Source organism: Clavelina lepadiformis, chromosome 6, assembly GCF_947623445.1.
Source record: "Clavelina lepadiformis chromosome 6, kaClaLepa1.1, whole genome shotgun sequence".
NCBI classification, from domain to species: Eukaryota; Metazoa; Chordata; class Ascidiacea; order Aplousobranchia; family Clavelinidae; genus Clavelina; species Clavelina lepadiformis.
In genome coordinates this window covers 15,256,028-15,275,104 of record NC_135245.1, presented here as the reverse complement: position 1 = coordinate 15,275,104, position 19,077 = coordinate 15,256,028, and the positions used below count along the sequence as shown (strand labels likewise).

General features: G+C 37.7%; 1 protein-coding gene across 1 annotated transcript; it reads left to right on the top strand.

Annotated features, from left to right (window-relative positions):
* Positions 1-680: 680 nt before the first annotated feature.
* Positions 681-18,600, top strand: LOC143461981 (inactive tyrosine-protein kinase 7-like). Its single transcript, XM_076959950.1, has 23 exons — positions 681-831; positions 1,133-1,304; positions 1,476-1,618; positions 4,379-4,481; positions 5,617-5,813; positions 10,476-10,632; positions 12,009-12,163; positions 12,522-12,653; positions 12,825-12,965; positions 13,501-13,646; positions 13,867-13,993; positions 14,129-14,260; positions 14,472-14,710; positions 15,024-15,204; positions 15,326-15,455; positions 15,603-15,667; positions 15,812-15,964; positions 16,039-16,159; positions 16,274-16,436; positions 16,583-16,651; positions 16,774-16,925; positions 17,164-17,342; positions 17,554-18,600. The coding sequence occupies exons 1-23, from the start codon at positions 789-791 to the stop codon at positions 17,790-17,792; spliced, it is 3,339 nt and encodes a 1,112-aa protein (XP_076816065.1). The 5' UTR covers positions 681-788; the 3' UTR covers positions 17,793-18,600.
* The last annotated feature ends 477 nt before the right edge of the window (positions 18,601-19,077 follow it).

Here is a 19,077-nt window from a genome sequence, read left to right as displayed (position 1 = left end):
AATGGCGTTCTAGTTTTCCACAAAAAGATGAAAAAACCATAGTTTCCAGTCTGGATTACCAGTACTGTATAAACTGTTGTTCGAATGACCAAATTGTTGGTTAGCTTTCATGGTAAATGGTGGTCTCATGCGTGCATAAACTACGCTTTCCACTATGGGTCTGGGCTGCAATTTTGTTATGTTTGAAACTTATTATTCTCACTTGCAACACAAAATGACTGGTTTTGGCTGTCTTTGAATTTTATGCGTCTTCCTATCGTCGACACAAGTGATCTCTATATCCAGACATGCGAAAACTGCTGATATGTGTACGTTACAACGTACAAGCATTTTACCAAAAAAATTTTGTCCAGGTTACAAAAGTGTGTTCAGATAGATTGTGCTACGGATCATAGTGGAAATTTGTGCACTCCAATATCGTTTTGTCCAACAGCAGAGCCCATTTATCCCAAATAGTCCAAACTTCTCATCAAAATTGCACTTGTGCATTCCAATTTGGACTGTATATTTTGAAAGTTTGTTAATTTATGGTTTTTAAATTTGTCATGCAATAATGGTTTAGTGTATCTTATTTAATTTTGTTTTTGACTGCCTTTCTAACTGTGCTTGAAAAAATTAAACTGCTAAAATATCACAAATAAATTACCTTACTACACTAAGTAATATTTTATTTTAGACATCAATAAACTCTCTGCATAAATATATTTATATCAAAGTGGTTGATATCAAAATGCAACTCTTATGGTGAAGTGTTGTATATTTTCTGCTCATCTTCATCAAACAAGAACATGGGATTTAGTTTGATTTTTTGTTTTGCTTATTTTGTAACTGGTGAGTAAAGTGATGGGCGTATCACTATTTAATTATTTAAACTAATATTGCTTTACTTCAGTTCAATTAATTTTATTCATTGTCTGACTTTGTGTGCGTTGTCTGTGATAAAATGCATTTAAAGATTTCTTTTTAAACTGCTGTAAATCTTTCTTTGATGTTAAACTTGTAGCCACTAATATCATCTTTCTTAGCGAGACCACAGTACTACTAAATAATTATATTTCATCATTCGTATATATTCTTCAAAACTTCATCAATTGGTTATTATTTTTAAAAGTCATTTTTGTTGCCCTTCTAGTTTTTTCTCCTGTGTTTCCGCTAAAGTTTGACTTCAGTCCCACACCAAAGTCTCAAGATATCCAGGATGGCAGACGTGCAGTACTCAAGTGTGGTGTCATCGGCACGCTAGCAAAATATTACAAAATTTCATGGATGTTAAATGGAAAGAATGTGCCCAACACTAAAAGAAGGTAGCAGTTTTTGTTAATTGTATATAATTATTGATTTCAACTGACCCCTTATATATCCACTTGGCATCTTAAACATACTATGAGTCGTTAAAGAAACATGTGATACGTGTCTTCTTTCATACCTCAGGTATATAGTTTGAGTTGATTGAAAATTGCACTGTCTCTTTACAGATATCAGAAAGAAAATGATTTGCACTTCAATCCTGTTGATAAAGATCTTGATGAAGGCAAATTTCAGTGCTTAGCAAGTCCCATTGAAACATCATCGGACTTAATAGAGAACATTACGTCAGAAGTGGAATTTAACATCAAATGTTAGTTGCATGTTTGCTTTAAAATGCTACTAGTACTGTACTGTAGACTTATCATTCATAGACACACAAAATGCAAGTGTTCAAATAGCTTAATATTTTGTTTAAAATTCAGTGTTGTATTATGGTAAGTGTTTTCTAAAACTATATAGCTTTTCCAACTACGAAGAAATGAGCATTTATGACTATTTGCAGGAAGTTGTCTTGTTTTAATTTGCATGTTTAGGAAGTAGTTGACTTGCTTACCATTGCTTACCCACACTGTTGATTACCGTAGTGTTGAAATTAGTTTCAACAAGTTTACAGGATGTATTTTTTATCATACATTTATACTTGCCTTAATTCATACTGTCGTTAACTCAAGGTATGGTTTAGCAGTAATTTTTCTGATAGGTTTAAACAAATCAAACTCGGGCAATCAGTAATCCATTACAAGCCCCTTGCACTACACCAAACTTTGTACGGACCATTAGAGACAGATTTAAACGAACAAATATTCATCGTTTTGGTTTCGCCGCCCTAATGTTTGTTGATGAAGTTTGCGCGCTCATGATTTACAACCTCATCGTGGGATTCAAAGCCTTGCACCCCAGTATCGGTAGGCATGCTGTCGGAAACCGAGTCATTGAGCATCAAAGACAGAACTGTTTTAACCTTTAGGTCTTATATAGTTTTGTTTACGAAAATGTCGCGTTCCGTGATGAGTTCGACGCCGTTCAAGGTTACAGTGTCGTAGTTCTTTCCATTTGTGTTTCGCTTTTATTTTTTGTTAACTTTACGTCGCACAGCGGTTTTATACGTTGCTCATTAATTATGAAACCAACCGAATACAAATAAATATTAGAGATAGGATTATCCATGTGACGCCAAAGGTTTAAGTCCCGCTGTCCGAACGTTTTCATTTTGCAAATCCATAACGTTTGACAGGAATTAGCGCACTGTTTAAGGCCTAAAGACTAATGACGATCAGAACTTAACCATCCGAAATTTCCACATTTGTCCACTTAAGTGGGATTATGACTAACTTTTGCGGGGCACTTCTTTGTGGTAAATAGGAGGAGATTTCATTGCTTTTTCCAAACATTCGCATCTTTGATGTCTTATTGGTCCGTGGAAAGAAGCTATCGTGTTTTGCGCGTGTTTGTTGCTGTTGCATTTGTCTGCAAAGCTTTGGTTTTACTGCCATTAGCGGTTTTACGTAATGTTTCTACCGCTTTGTTTGTTCCACTTACGACCGCATTTTCATCAGTTGCTTCGAGAAAATATCGAAAACTGTTTATTTGACTGCGGTTATCGATATGAACACAAAGCTTATTTGTGTCCACTTCACGCCTTTGAGATTTTTGATTGTTTTGTCCGTGGTAAAAATACACGAAGAGTTGGTGAAAAGAGTTCAAAGAATTTGACTGATGCGAACGTGTTCGTGGAACTTTATTTCAATTTATTTACCAACATATTACCTCGCATTTTTTGGGTCGAAATTAATTTATCGTTGCCAATATGGCTTTTCGCTTCACCCTTTGTCCAAGTTAATGACACTGCAAATGAATGGCGATGTTCAAGCATCTGAAAGCTTTTAAGATGTTTAGTGATTAATTGTTTTGCGTATTTGCTTATGACCAGTGTATGTGACTGGCGTAGCTTTATTAATGGCCTATTTTAAGGGCTAGTAATCAAGTTTCGGTTGAAAAAAGTTTAGTACCGTGAAGTATCCACCTAAGCAAAGTCAACCCAGGCTTTGTATGCCAGATAGCCTTATTACCCGTGTACCCAAAAATCAGCATGTTTATATCGCCAGTATAACAATCGACACTTTTCTCGCTTATTAAACAACAATTTATTTCTCTTTCGCATTCAAAACAAGCGTAGCGTAAATTTTTACGCGAAATTTAGTTCGATATGATTGCTTAAAACTTTTGTTGTACACTTCTGGTACGTGACAAAAGTTTCCTTTGAAAAAACGTTACGAGAGCCGTCACTTATGAATGGACCAACAAATAGCTTCTAAGTAAACATTTAAGAAGGGTTGACCGATTACAAAGTTTCAGGCGCCGACCACAGCGCCTTACATTATCTCTTTGTCATTGACCCATGACGTCACCACAGCACGCGAATGCTTGCTGTGCGTTAATGCTGACTCTCAGTTAAATTTTACATTTTTTGTGGAAAATCTTGGAAAACAATTTCCACGCAATGTTGAAAATGTAGTTTGTTCACACCAGGCTCCCATTACATAGGTTTAATGTGGTCTACCTGGCCAATAGCCAGCCACCTTCAACTGATTGATTTTTTGTCCGTTGAAAATATGTTTAACTCAGTATACGTCTAGCTTCCAAGCGCAAAGCGAAGTATCGAAAAACTGTTCTGTGTAGATACGTATACAATCAACAGCTTCTAACCTGGATGATATGTGTCAACCGCATAGATTTCATTGTGAATTATAATCGCAATTCGTAGTAATATGTCTAGACTCTAGATCTAGGACTGTGTACATTTGCTTTGATTTTATGATGAGTATATAACCTTATTTTTTGTGGACAAGTTTGTCCTAACTACATTGGCAAACATGAACCTGATATAATACCATGCACATGCCCACTGTAGTAGCTCACTTACGAAAACAGTAACGTTATTTTGGCAGTCTTGAATTTTTACGTACTTGTTTGTATTGGTAATGTTTAGTGTTGTATGAGTCACGTATTTACAGCAGAAATTAGTGTTGTTTTCGACCTTTATCGTCACTATTTTTACTTTTTATCTCAGGGGTGCATGCTGGCGGAGTGGAGTTAAAATCACCTGCGGAAACATCACAGATCATACCCGGGGTTCAGGTTGTTTTGAACTGCAACATCACTGGAAATCCTAGGTGAGTGGTTTGTGTATAGCCGCCTGCTTCCAACAGCGTTCGTTATGTTCATAATCACACACCTCGTCAAAACACTTAAGCAAATTGTTTTTCGTCATAGTACTTCGTAGCCATGGCTCTGGTATTTCGTGTTAGCTATGACCTGCTCAGTTATGTGTGTCCTTATGTGTAGTGCTGCACAGACATTGTAATCTTACTTCATATCAATATTGTGGGATGCCTGTGTGAAAATATGCCGCATGCTTTTGTTTTCTGATTAAATTAATGTCTGTTAATACAATAAAAAACTTTCCAACTTCACTTGCCAACACGCTAGATGAGATCCAAGGTAACTTTTACGATTGATTGCCAAAATACGAATTTCGGTTTTCTTTTTTTATCATATTTTATGATAAAATTTTTATCATATGTTTCCGAATTACTCTGCACAAATAGGCACAACAAAATCCATTACGTTTTAAACTTCCATTTGTTACAAGACCAATCTTATTAGGGCCATATTTTACTTATTTTTTTAAAAATGGTATTGCTGGCAAAATTTCTATCCAGGATGAAGTGGTTGAAAGTTAATGCCAGCTGGCAACAGATGAAAGGGATAATACCGTTGGATTTGGTTTATATTGGCAAAACATCAAAGCGTCTGCGCCCAATAATCTGTAGGATTAAGGTTGATGGCCGAGTTGATTTTTGGCGCGTGCTCTGGCCCCTGTTGTTATTGACACCTGTTAACAGTTTATACAGGTTCTTCAATAACACGTGGTGTGTACTATGCTGTGAAAATTTGTTGAAATGCAGCCACATGCACCTGTCGAAAGTATCACAAAATGTCTTTAGTTAATTGATTTTAATCTGTGTTACAGATTATGTATCTTGCGTTAACAGCTACGTTTTTTTGGCGTGTTTGCTTCAAAGACGTGTTTTTCGTGAACTACTGTTTTGTTGCCCCTGGATTAAAATAGGAAATTTTGCACGTCTGTAGCGATTGACAGAAGTTGACATTCTTTCGCGCAAATATTTCTAGCAAATACTGCAGTGGGCGTTAAACCGCAGAGCCATAACGCAACTGGCACGACACAGACACAACTTGATATTTTACTGCAAAACACCAATATATAATTCTACTTTGCCATTTCAGGCCAAGAGACATACGGTGGTATTTCAACGGGAAAAACTTGAGCAACAGCGACTCGATACAAATCAAGAACCGGCGTCTCGTGATAAAGTCAGTGCAGTTGGCGACGTTGGACGGTGCGTACAACTGCTGCGCCAGGCATCAGCCTTTAGGAAAAAGGTGTACACCCATGGGCGGCGAATTCAACCTTCGGGTTATAGGTATGTATCATGTTACCAAAGCCTTGCCTTACCCTACGTGAAATATTCGGTATATGCGCAAACAAGAGGAAGTTTTTGAGTGCTTTTGATGCATTGCGTTGAAATATGACATTCCTTATGGCACGTGTAATGTATTTTAAAGAGGTTTCCTATGTTCATCACTTGACCCCTTTTTACTTAATTACACACGGCATTAGATTTAATGGGTTATACACGCCAAATTTTAACTAAGCTAGGTGGTAAAAATGTTCAAGTTTGAAACAGTTTTGTAGCGCGATTAGGATTTTCCTGTTGTAACTCAATATTTCACTTGATACATTCAAAACCACCTCTCTGGGAAATCTAGGTGGGCCGTTTGCGTTTGGATGGTCATCAGGTGTTATCTAGCACGTACGTTCATTCAATCACCTCGGGAGTTCGTTAGATTCAGATTCGACTGTTGGTGGGATTGTTATTGGTGGCAGCCGGTGTCTGGTTGTAGGAACCCAACCCTCGCCTCGCTTTAAGCCATTGGGGTTGGTTCTGTAGACTTCCCTTTGTTTAACAAAAACATTCCCTAACAAATTCTTCAAATAGAAGGAATAAAAGTGTTAGTAGTTTCAAGACAAGGTTTCGGTTTGAATCTGGCACCAAACATGTGTTTCTATTGCTATGTTAAAGCTGGCACCTATAAAACAACAACTGCGGTAAGCTAAAAATGTTTTCCTTTGTATTGAATCGTTTCTAGTTCTATCCGTACTTTACGAGTGTGCGTACTACCGAATGCAAAAACTGATACGACAACACCACAATATAGATTATATACTGTGTATGTTTACACTCAAACACGAAGGATGTCTTCATAATTAAATTATATTTTCTAACGTAAATTAAGTAATAAGTATGATTTAAACCTCAAACCTATTTTGTATTGGTCAATTTTGCTTTCACAGTTATTGGATTATTTATTATTATATCGACCGTTTACGAGTTCTCGGTTACCCAAACTTGCGTTGTAGGCCTACGTTTTGATGGTCACGTTTACAAACCTTTACTAAAGCAACAAGCGTGTGTATGATTTTGAAAGATTGCGTATTAAACTCTGTACCTGAGTGCAATTGTGGTATATTTGTTATCGAACATATCATGTTGCTTTGCGCTGGGTTGCACACTCTACTTATTTTCTAAGTTTCAATAGCGTTGTATACCATCTTGCAAGTTTTCAAATCTGCGAGTTTGAGGTGCCGATATTTCAATTTGTTATTATTTCGTAGCAAAAAATCAATGGCGCTTTCAAAACCCATCATAATAATCCGTTGGTTACAGTATATCGCTTGCAGGCAAGTTCTTTGTATATTTTTAGTTGTCATGCGTCAGTTTTAATTAAAAGTGCCGCTAATTGTTTGCGGGCTAGGTTGTCAACATATGTTGTTTCCGAAATATGAAAAAAGTTAACCTAACAGAAATAGGATAGCAGTACCGTATTGTCCTTGTTGTGTTTCCTGTTACAAGTAAACGTCTTGTACAGTCTGATTTCGTTGGTCTATTACTAACTGATAGGAAGCCATCAGCTTGTTTCAACGTCAAAAGTTACATAAACGTTGCATGACGTACGTTTTTCGTTGTTGTTGTTGCACACTAAGCATGCGTCACTTAAACCACCCCTGGATGATATTCTTGACTCCTGACTGCACAGTACACACACAAACAGTTACCGGTACCTAGAATTCAGTAATCGTGCAAAATCTTCTAATCAAACCATACATCCGTTTTGTTGTTTGCGTAGTAAGGCTTGGCTATTATAACACAGTATGCACAACCTGGTAGTAGTTGACGCTAGTGCATAATACCTAAAAGTTAAAAAATTGAGCAACCGTTCAGTTGGCAGTTTTTATCAGTTATTGGGATCTCGATTTATCTTGTTTTCATTGTGACGACATAATTCAGGCATTGCGTGAAATGCTTGCTTGACCTCGAAGTTTTCAATCCCCTGTAGCAGTTGCACGTCTGATTTTATCCGTAGTTTGTATGTAAATACAGCATCGTGTTTAGCAGGGCGATATCCGTTTCTAATTGGCTTATAGCGCGCTGATGTAATCAGGTTAGATTGTATCTGACTGACATATTTACGGTCATTTACCGCTAAAAATCTTGCCGCTCCTAATTAACATTCTACGTTACAACTGGGATATACTGTACTCCACTTATTTATTGATCGACATTACAACATTTCGGTTAGAGTTGGTCTGTGAGGTAAAAAGAAGAATGAACTTAGCATTTTAAACAAAAAACACGCGGTAAACCAAACCAGCCGCCGTTGTACTTCTCCACAAATAATCATAAGTCTATCTTAAGTGTACATTTGGCTTTAACCGGGTCTTAACTTAATTGTACATTTCGCTTTCGAGCTCCCGGTCAGGTTGAATTACTCAGCGTACAATGCATAACTATTAATCAGTGCAAGGCGGACCCGTTTCAAATGGATAATTTTACCCATCGTTGATGTGGATGTCTTTGTTTATACGGAAGGTCACGGTATGTTGTTATCAGTTCATCAGTCTTGTGGCGACCAACTGGAAAGTGGTTTTTCAAAACACCCAGTGGACATAACAGATGCTAACACGTGGCGTATTTTCTCACAATCCTTGGGGTATAATATCAGATTAGAAATACTAACTATGAAGTCGCAATTAACTCTACGGTTAGCTGTCTGTTTGGCCTGCCAATCAAATGTATGCGCCGTTGCGACGCGTTTCATTGCAGTTTCCCATTTTAAACGCCGCCGTCAGTGCTGGGTATTTTCTCAATAACCACTCTGTGTTAGTTTTGTAGTGGTTTCAATAATTCTCCGTATTTACTTTTGTGTTTGCTTACCTCGTGAAATCCAAAGTATTGGTCCCAATACAGCGATCTGTGGCACCATTTGTAGTCTTTTTGCCGACTTAAGTATGTTTTATTGTTGATGTTATTTTGCGGATTGTGAAAAATGCCAGTTGGTATAAGTCTACCCCGGTAAAACCGCGTAATATTTGACAGCTGAAAGGAATTTAGTTTTTTGCTAAGTCTTTTAGATCTTGGATGACACTTACTTCAATACATTCGCACACTTGAGTTGGCGCCTAAATTAACAATTTCGTTCCTCTGGAAAATTGGTTTGAAGGTTTGGATTCATTTCTTTCGTACTGCACCAAAACAACCGAATAAAGTTTGGTTTTCGATGCTAAGAATTACATTCATTTTTTTAGTATTTGAATCAGAATTAACATAAAATATACATCTAGTATTTTAACAAAGGCGAACTCGATCCAACAGCAAAAAAGCAGTAAAAGTTTGTGTCATCAAAAATCGGATTACTTCATTATTGAACGATTGTTTATTTGCGCTAACTAAAGAGTTGGTTTATTTTTAAGTGTTATTTTTTGTAAGTTCCTAATTACTGTGGACTCACGATGTACTTCACTTTTTTAACAACATTGTAATATCGGCAATATCATATGGGGTAAAAAAATTCATTACAAACCGTCCTTGTTACATAACCCCAAAGGCCAAAACTATGTTGAGATATGAAACACAAGCATTGTTTTTTCTTGAATGATTTTAACTTAAGTTTTGTTTTCATTATGTTTAGTGTTTAGCTAGCTGTACACTGTAGTATAATACATCGATTATAATTATAGACATTTGGCCGCATGTTGCCTGTCACCAGTGTCATTATTATCATTGGTTATCTCTACTGAGTTTAAGGGCTTCGATTTTTATTGAGTAAAGTTAAATTAGGGAAAGCTTTCGACCCACTTAGTCACACATGAAAAGGTTTTTGAGCTACTTCACTCCGACGTTGTTTTTGCATCACGTTCCCGCTAAGGATTTTCTTATGAGTAAATTCGAAGGTGGTAAATGCTCCTTCATTTTTAAGATGCCACCCATCGGTCGGCTTGATCTACCTACACCATAGTTTCTGTTTACTCTATAAAAATGCACGATAGGTTTTTCCGGAAATTTTTTCAACGAACGATTTACCAACAAAACAAAACAAACCTCCAAGTATGTCAGGTCCATTAATAAACGGATGTCGACTATCTCCCAAATGTATTACGAGAAAATATGTCAGGCTTTTGCTTTTATAAAGCGACGCTTGGCAGGAAGTCAATTGCGCAAGGTTTCAAACCAAACCAGTTTAAACAAGAGCAAACTAACTTGCTCGAACCAATGCAAGGTCGCGATTCAAATCAAGCAGGGCATGAAAAGTGAAAGCAGTTTGGAATTTCATTAACTAAAACACGCACGTCGATCAACAAATGGACTCCAGCGTTTTCCGCAAGTGTGTTTTTTTGCAATTCAATCCGATGAAAGACATTCGTTGTGGCTCTTGTGGCCGTCTCCCTCGCAAAACCTTACGCAAGATTTCAGTAACAAGACCCCCATGTGAATCTGTCGCCTGTCTACCACCCAGGCCGCGTTAGTAGAGGCACAAGAGCTGCGTTCATTTTGCTTCAATATGGAGTTGATAAGAAACTGTAAAAGTCTTGTTGTCTGAGGCCTTATCACAGTAACGAAATTACCTCCCCAACCTTTGAACATGGCGACGTGGGAATGGGTCTTTTTCCCGTGCGGTCGAACCTCCCCCCTGTCATTGATGAACTGTCGCTTTAAGCTTCCTTTTAACTTGTCATAATTATGCAGATCGTCGGATTCCTGTTCTTGTTCACGCTCCACAGAGCCAGATCGTGGCGAGAGGATCCAACGTGCAACTTCATTGTGTTTATGATGCTGATCCTCCTCCAAGGATCTGGTGGACCAAGGATGAAAATTCTAACAAACGTTTAACCAACAACTCCAAGTAATATTGTCAGACCTATGTACATTGTTGTAATGTTTAGGCCAAACGTTGTGTAGTAAAGTAATTAAGTTAATATCAACATCACAACAAATTGAAATACTGTATAATTGAAGTGTTATTTTAATGGTTTCAATTAAAGTTTTTTTGTAGAATGTTATACCTGATGTTAAAAGTGGGCATTAACAAAAATTAATTTACGGTAACTTGTATTAGCGCTACCATAGTTGATGCTGAACATTGAAAATGTTTGTATTGGGACTTCATTGTTCGCACTACTTTTGCCGTCTTTGATGTCAATACTTGCTAAAGTGAAAAACGCCTTTTGCACTTTTTACATGTCGTTCTGTTTACGGGAGATGTAATTGTTTTGTCACGCGTTTTTGATGCCCTTTGGGGGTGAAAATCTTTTCACAAATGCGACTTGATAGGTATGACCCTCTCTTGACAAATGTGACCCTCGTTAAGTCTTTTTACGGTGTCGTATTACCCTTATGACAAATTACAGCCCGCAGTCTCATCACAGAGAGATTCTCTCAATTTACGGTGCCGCCATTTTTAAGTGTCCTGTTTCACTGTTGCAGTATAGTTCGTTTGATGAAATCAAAACTCAAAAGTTTAAATTTACTGTTTACTTATCTTATAGTTGTTGGGTATACAGGTAATTAATGTATTTTTACTATGAACAATATCTTTAAAATTTTGTTTCTTATTTGCCATTTCCCAAGCTTAGCATTATACTACCTCGACGTTTTGTTTTTTAAATCTTCTTGCCATGTCCGGCTTTTTTGCACGAATTATTTTTGATTACATGGCTTGTCTTACTCCGGCCAATAAGCCGGCATGTCAACGGCTAATATCCGATCACTGTTTTACAGTATTTCTGTTCCTAACTACCTTAGAAACACTAATGCTCGACTATATGCTAATAGAAATGTCATTTGCTACACTAATGCTAATAGAGATGTCCATTGGAATGCTAACTACGCCAGAAACCATTCCTTTCTTTGCACATTATAAGCGTTCTTTTAACACGAAGTGTACTACGGATCAGGCAGTCACCGTCACTCAGAAAATATATTAGATTTTGGAGTCAATTGACTTGGCAATTATTAAAACCACGTCCCATAATAATCATATGTGATGTTGTTATGAACAAGACTACGACGAGAAAGCCTTATAGCAACCAGACCGTGTATCATATACGTTGCGAAAGTCAATTCCAGTGTAAAGCGGAATCCCGCAACCACACAGATTTTTTACGAGCGGGTTTTTCGTCTTGTCGCTCGGTAAAGCAAAGCCGACGTAAAATCCGCTTTTTATGTAAGACCTCTTTATTGATCCCGCCTAAGACGTAATAAATGTTCTTTTCACAACAGGAGCGGCGTTTGCCAGCGAAGATGCATCTATCCTAATGGCACCTTAGTGCTTCGAAACTTCCGAAAAAGCTTAGAAGGCAGCTATACATGCAAGGCTGAGCAAGCCGGTAGTAACAACCCTGTTCCATCTGTATCGGCCAACATACAAATGGCAAGTAAGTATCCTTGACATCAGTAAGGCCATCTTCTCCGTTTGAGGTGAATCCTTTTTTTCTGTAATTATGTCGTGACAAGATACGTTATAGAAACCTTGCTAGAAATTGCACTAAGCAAATGACACTGTTTTTGAAATTACGTGGAAGTTTTTCACCGTCTCACCCAATGGAATATACAGTACTTACCGGTCCAGTACACAACATAACCACATGTAGTTTAAGGTGGACTCGAGTTACTCTTGAAGTGACTTGAACATTTATAAATCAATGCGCAGTAACTACGTTGCATTCTTGAATTCTGTATCATCAATTGTTATACTTTAAGTCTTTGGTAATTTGGAAGCCGATTATATCACAGACATCGAGCCATTCGACGAATCGTCTGTGGAAAGAGAATCGACAAAAGGTGCCAATTTTGAATATACTTGTGTCAAGCCAAAAGCTCTACCAGAGGCCAGTATTACTTGGTATAGAGATGGACAAGAGATACGTAAGTGCATGATACCAAACACCGAAAAAATTATGAAAAGTTTACAAGCTTATCACGTATCACGGCAACTATTATATTAGAAATTAACCTCATTTGAAGTTGGTATTGATCGCACTTTTTGCCAAATGGTCGCTAGAGGCTTGGTAAAAAGACGTTCTATATTTTTTGCAGGAGACGGTGTACTACACATTTCACGAGTTGGGCAATCGCTTGTCATAAACATCGTACAAGCGGACGACGGCGGAGTATATACCTGCGTCGCTGAAAATATCGCAGGGACTGTTAAGAAGAACCTCACAATCGTTCTCGCATGTAAGCTTTCTTCTCATTTATCCCATCCAGTTTAGCTGTAACAATAGCCCGTTGCGTTTCCTGTTCAATAAACATGCGCCGAATGTTGTGTTCGAAATCGTAATTTTTATCCTCGCTCAGAGGAAAGTGAAATGTCTTAAAGTAGTTTGACTTAAACTCGGCGATGATGTCACCGGAGCGTCGGTTCCCGAGTTTGTTTGTGTGCCTTGTCCGATGGTTACATTTTTTAATCTTTGCTAGAATAAGAATTAAGAGAAAAATGTTGAGTTAAAAAGTTGTAAAAAAGTTACCAATTTACTTACAATAAGCATTACTAGCTACATTAAGTTACAATAAGCATTACTAGCTGACTCAGTTACATACCCAGCTCCTAACCATCAAACCCTAATTAAGTTAACGTTAGTTACTTAAAAACTTGCTGAATCTTGCTGAAATATTCCGGTTCGAAAAATCACTGCTAAGATGTCTATGTATAGCGAGAAATATTGAATTAATATTTGAAGTATTGGGACAAATAGTTTTTATTTTATTCCAGCTGAACCTATATTTTCCTTGCTGTCGCCCCAGACAGTGAATGAAGGCACGAATGTGACTTGGACCTGCCCGGTCCAGGGACTCCGTATTCCCAAAGTCACGTGGTACAAGGATGATAATAAAATGAGCGACATTCCGGGAAAGGTGGTAAGTTTTCATTAGCGAGGTTCTTCTACTTGTACTGATACATATGTCGATGTGTGATGCGATGCCGATGCGTTGTAAATATGCGATGCCAATGTCCTTTTCGCATATTTACAAACGGTATGATGTCGCATAACTATGTGTTTTCTGTGCCACGATTTGTTGTGTATTAATCATAATAAAAATCCATTATAACCTGTGCAGCGTACGTTTACTTTGATAGACGATGCATGAACTGACGATGCGGATAATGAACGTTGGTGTACAAGGCAAGGGCGTCTATTACTGCGCTGTGGAAAGCCGTGTCGGGCAGAGCGGACAATCGAATAAGGCAGAACTCTGGATAAGGGGTAAGTACATGCCGGCGAGCAAAAAGTAACACTTTCTTTGTGTTTTTTTTTTCGAAGTGTCATTCACGAAATAAGTTTTATTTCTGCGCTTTTGTGCCTAGTGTAACCAGTTGTCTATCAACTGTATTTTTAAAGAAACCCTGAAATTTTCACCGACCTTACACGACATGTGCTTTGAAGCCGGTAAAGAGGCGACTGTCATGTGCAGGGTGCGGGGAAGCCTCAAGTCGCCTCAAATTAGATGGACAAAAGTAAACTCTTCTCGAGGTATTTCCTTCGTCGTTTAAATGGTAAATAGATAACTATAAACCATTGTTCATTTGCCCAACGTTTTCGGTTATGTCCAGCTTTACCCTGATATTTACGATACTTACAATACCATTAATAAACAGCCATGTCTGAGACCAAAGCCGTCCTATCATTCAGCAAGGATTTGTCTGTCGGCTTTCAGACATTCTATCATGGTTCTTGTCCACAGACTTGGAACAGAAATCTTCCTACATGATGCAATCTCTTACTTTACCGAATGCTGATATTAGAGATAGCGGAAGGTACCGGTGTTCCGCCGTCGCGTCTCCGTCCGACAATATTTCCGCAATGATCCGCATTGATGTTGTACCTCGTCCGGTCATCAGAATTCCGCCGGAAAACAAAACCGTGTTTGAACGCAGACAAGTCACTCTTCACTGTGCTACAACTCCGGAAGAGAAAGCTAAGGTCAGAATTTTATCTCACAAGCAACGGTCTTGTTTCATATAAGCAAAAATATCTAATATCACTACTGAAATATGCCAAGATCAACAGAGTATATTCAAAAGCGGTCGATTGTTACGTTCGTGCTTAAGTTTCACTGGTTTTCATTGATAATTGCAAAATTTCTGCTCTTTGTTACTTTTCCTCAGTAGCTTTCCGTACTTTTAATATTAACAAATTTGATTCCTGTGCATGATTGCTATCTATCCGTTGACTGTTTTCTATCAAGAGCCACTGCTTAAACTTAAACCGATCTAACCAATCTTTTGCCTTGCAGGTGGTTTGGCGTTTCAAAGGAAAGTTGTTGAACGCTACGCTAGATCAGAATTACGCAGTATTTGCAAATGGCTCCCTTGTCATATTCGACACTGATTTCGATAATAGCGGAATATACGAGTGTTCTTATACCAACTGCGGGTTTGCTACAAAGGCCGTAGCCGAGCTTAACGTGGCAGCTGGTTGGTTTGTTTGTTAATTTATGTCACTAATTACTGTTGGTTATTAATATTATTGATTATGGGTATTTCCTCTTATCCTCAAACCGCTCTTTTTCCTCTTGGTGATGTTAATTCTTCAAAGAACCTCCGTCAGCATCCATGGAAACTCCAACTGACGTAAATCCGACGCAGTTAATTCAGACCATTGCGTTATCTGTGAGTGGAGGAATCGCATACATTCTCTTCACTGTCGCCCTTATCATTTACTGCAGGTGAACCTTTCATCACACTTCTGTTATATTCAAAGGATATTCCGGATCCTAGTGTGTTAGAAATATTGTTTTTTGATGAAATTGTTTTAAGTTAATGGAAAATTTTGTGATTTTTCTTTTTTCTCAAATTTCCCATATCGTCTTCAGGGGAAAGCACAAAAGCAGCAAGAAGGATAGAACCAGTCAGGATGAGGAAGAGAGGATGCTAAATGGTATCCATCCACTTTCCACTTGTATAAGATTATATAACTTTAATATGGAAAGAGATAAGGAATGGTTGCGCTGATGAAAGCATTTTTTACAATCAGTTTGTTCGTTTTCTGAGGGTGACTTCAAACTAAAATGCTTTATTTCAGGCTCTTCTTGCAATGGACATGCACGCGGTAACCATGACGACGAGCTTGTAGAGGTGGCAAATGGAGTTCCGATGAAAGATCTTTCCCATTTAAATCCAGTAATCGACAATTTGCTGTATCCGGTCACAAACATTGAACCAGTGACGGTTGTCGGTACGTTGAAGTTGATCTCTCAAATAATTTGCCAAGTGTCCGCGTGGCAGAAAAATATGTCTTTTGTTTTTCAGGAAAGGGGGATTTTGGTGATGTTTTCCTCTCGAAAGCTCCTGGTTTGTTTCCTAATCTTGAAGAAGATATCCTGGTCATGGTCAAGGCTTTTCATCCTGAAATAGAAACGGATGACTCCAGGTTTGCCATGCTCTCAGAATCTGACATTTGTCAGGTTTTTTTAACGCTATAAAAAGAAAATATTTCTGTCTTTCCTGTCAAACATTTAGACCCAAGTATATTTCATTTCTATAGCTTGGACAACGGTCATGTTTCGGTGGTTTCCGATTTAAGGTCAGAGTTTAATCGTGAAATCAATCTTCTTCATGAAGCCAGTCATGAAAACGTGGTCAAGTTACTTGCAGTTTGCTCTAAACAGCTTAAACCCGACCATCTCGTCACAGAATACCTTGAATGGGTAAGTAAATTGACAAGTATTGTTAATTATTTAAAAACCAATGATACGTAACCTTAATAAAAGCAAATGTTCTTAATTTCCATGCACGTTGTGTTGTTACAAACAGTACCCTGACAGTGGTTGTGCAATGACATTTGTTGTTGCAGGGAATTTTGAAGTTGTGTCTTGAAGCATCGAAAGAAAAGAAGATGGCAAAGTTCAACAAAACCCATAAGGTGTGCAATGTGCATATACCAGCTATTGTCCCCGCTTTAACTTTTCTTCTCTGTTGACCAACGTGTAAGAATCCTAATCAGAGTTCGTCAGTTAATTGCAATTGAGTTCTTCTTTTTACCAGATGAACATGTGCTGTCAGCTGGCCTGTGGACTTGAACACTTGAATAAATTAGGGTTAGTTCACAAAGACGTGGCGACTAGAAACTGTGTGGTCAGCTCTCATTTACTTGTAAAGATATCATTGCTTGGATTATCAAAGGAAGGATTTGAAACGTAAAGAGTTTTTTACCTTACTAACGTTGGTATCGCTTTTAAATTCCAACTTCTGAATGTAAAACTGTTTAGAAACTAGTAAAAGGTTTAGTGTTCTAGCTGTGGCAAGTCACAAGACACTATTTTAAGATTATAGTTAATATAGTAGATGACCAGATGCATAATAATATCGGTATTTTAATATATTGGATATCGTAACAAATAATAATAATTAGTGTTAAAATTTTTGCTTCAATAGGGAATATCATTTATATAAGGGAAGGAGGCTTCCCATACGATGGATGCCACCAGAGGCGCTCTTTGAGGGGCGATATTCTTCAAAATCCGATGTTTGGTCATTCGCAATTTCTTGTTGGGAAATTTTTACACTGGGGGAAGCACCTTATGAAAATCTTTCTAATGAAGATTATTTAAATGGTAAGTAGGTTCTGTGTTAATGGTAGAAATTCGGACTAAGAGTTTGTTTCTTGGTATATTCTGAATCAAAGGAAGCCTGTTATCAGGCCGTTAAAATTTTTCTTTGTTTTTGTGCTGCATTGATTTTGCAGTGAAAGATATCACTAATATACCTTCACATCTAATGAAATCTTAACTGATTCCCAAATTCTGTATTCACCTTTCTGCTCAGCTTTCCGTAAAGAAGATCCACCAAAACTCCCGTCTTTGGACGGTTCAAAACGTATCACATCACTGATCAACAAATGCTGTCACCCGGACCCCGAAGAAAGGCCAGACATTCGGCAAATTACGCGAAAGCTACAGTCAATTATCGGTTCCGGGGATGCACCGGGTGATGCAGTGAAAACAAAAGCTATCGTAACCACAGAAACGAGTGACATTTTAACGGAAGATCCCGACGAAGGTTGACAAGACGATTGGTGACGTCATATCCTCTTCAAAGCCTCTTGAGACCGGTTTGCAATAATTGTCAGTTGTGGGAGCAGTTGAGTTTTTGACTTTTGTTTTCACTTTTCAGCGCCAGCCTAACTGGGATAATGTGTAAAGTGTTGCACGGATTTATATTTTTTTAAATTGCTTTCAAAAATCATGTCAACATTTGCCTATTCGCACTTTTTTGTCAATCTTGCTTTTTTATGCTTTTTTCGTGAAACTTATTTGAAGGTGCGAGTTTTTACGTTGTCGGTATGAAAATATTTCATCACAATTATATGGCGTATAGATTTATTCTCGCGCGAAAGTATTTTATGTTTATACGTCAAGAAGCGCAATGTTCATGAAAGTATGAAAGCAGTATTGCGGCCGCAGAAATGTCGTCGCATATTGATGTCTTCTAGATTTTCTCAAATGGCGCTTTTTTCTCATTAAAAAACATCTGTATCGACGCTTTGAATTCGTTTTTACAAGGTAGGATAAATCTATTTGTAGAAGACACTGTGAAATAGCTATTTAAAGAATGAAAAGATTTTACAAACATTTTTTTGATATAACGACATGTTAATGTTGCTGCTACGGTATCAGACTAATAGCATACACTACGTAATTGCGTTGAAATTATATTTGTTTGGCGGTTGCACCGGATCGAATTGTGGGCAATTGCAAGCTTATTCTGTTGATTCTTGTTTGGTATTCTATTTGACGTTTGTTTTTTTACCTCGTTATTTCTCAGAAATGCGAATAACTTTCTATCTTTCAAAATAAAATTTTCCTTCGTTGACATCTCTGCGGATGTTTCTTTACACAAAGTCACGCAACCCGCTAAACATTCTCATAAGGTTAGATTTGGTTTGGCATCGAAGTAAAAGTTAAAGTAATTTTAACTAATTGGAACTAGTCTGTACGAAAAACGAAAGGTCAAGTCAAGGGCGTAGCATCGATCTGAACATTAACCAAGCTGCAAGTTAATGAAGCAATTGAAAAGAAAGCCATTTAATACAACACCATATCAAAATAATAGTAACTAGTGCAACATGTCCAACTTCAATTTACTAGCATGGTTATTAGCAGTGGTGGTCAAAGTAACCACACAAGTTACTTAGGTAGAAGTATTGTTATTACCGAAAAAAATCTACTCCACTACAAGTAGATGTATTACCATTCAAAAAACTACTCATGTAGGAAGTGGATCATTTTAAACTACTCAAGAAGTAGCTATCGGTCTAAAGTATAAAGTTGTGAAAACACGAATAACCAG

Bases quoted from the DNA above. Each gene is read 5' to 3' on its own strand.
- LOC143461981 (XM_076959950.1), top strand. From the start codon at position 789: ATGGGATTTAGTTTGATTTTTTGTTTTGCTTATTTTGTAACTG. The intron at 14,711-15,023 runs GTCAGAATTTTA...TTTGCCTTGCAG, and splicing joins CTCCGGAAGAGAAAGCTAAG to GTGGTTTGGCGTTTCAAAGG. The intron at 17,343-17,553 runs GTAAGTAGGTTC...CTTTCTGCTCAG, and splicing joins TAATGAAGATTATTTAAATG to CTTTCCGTAAAGAAGATCCA.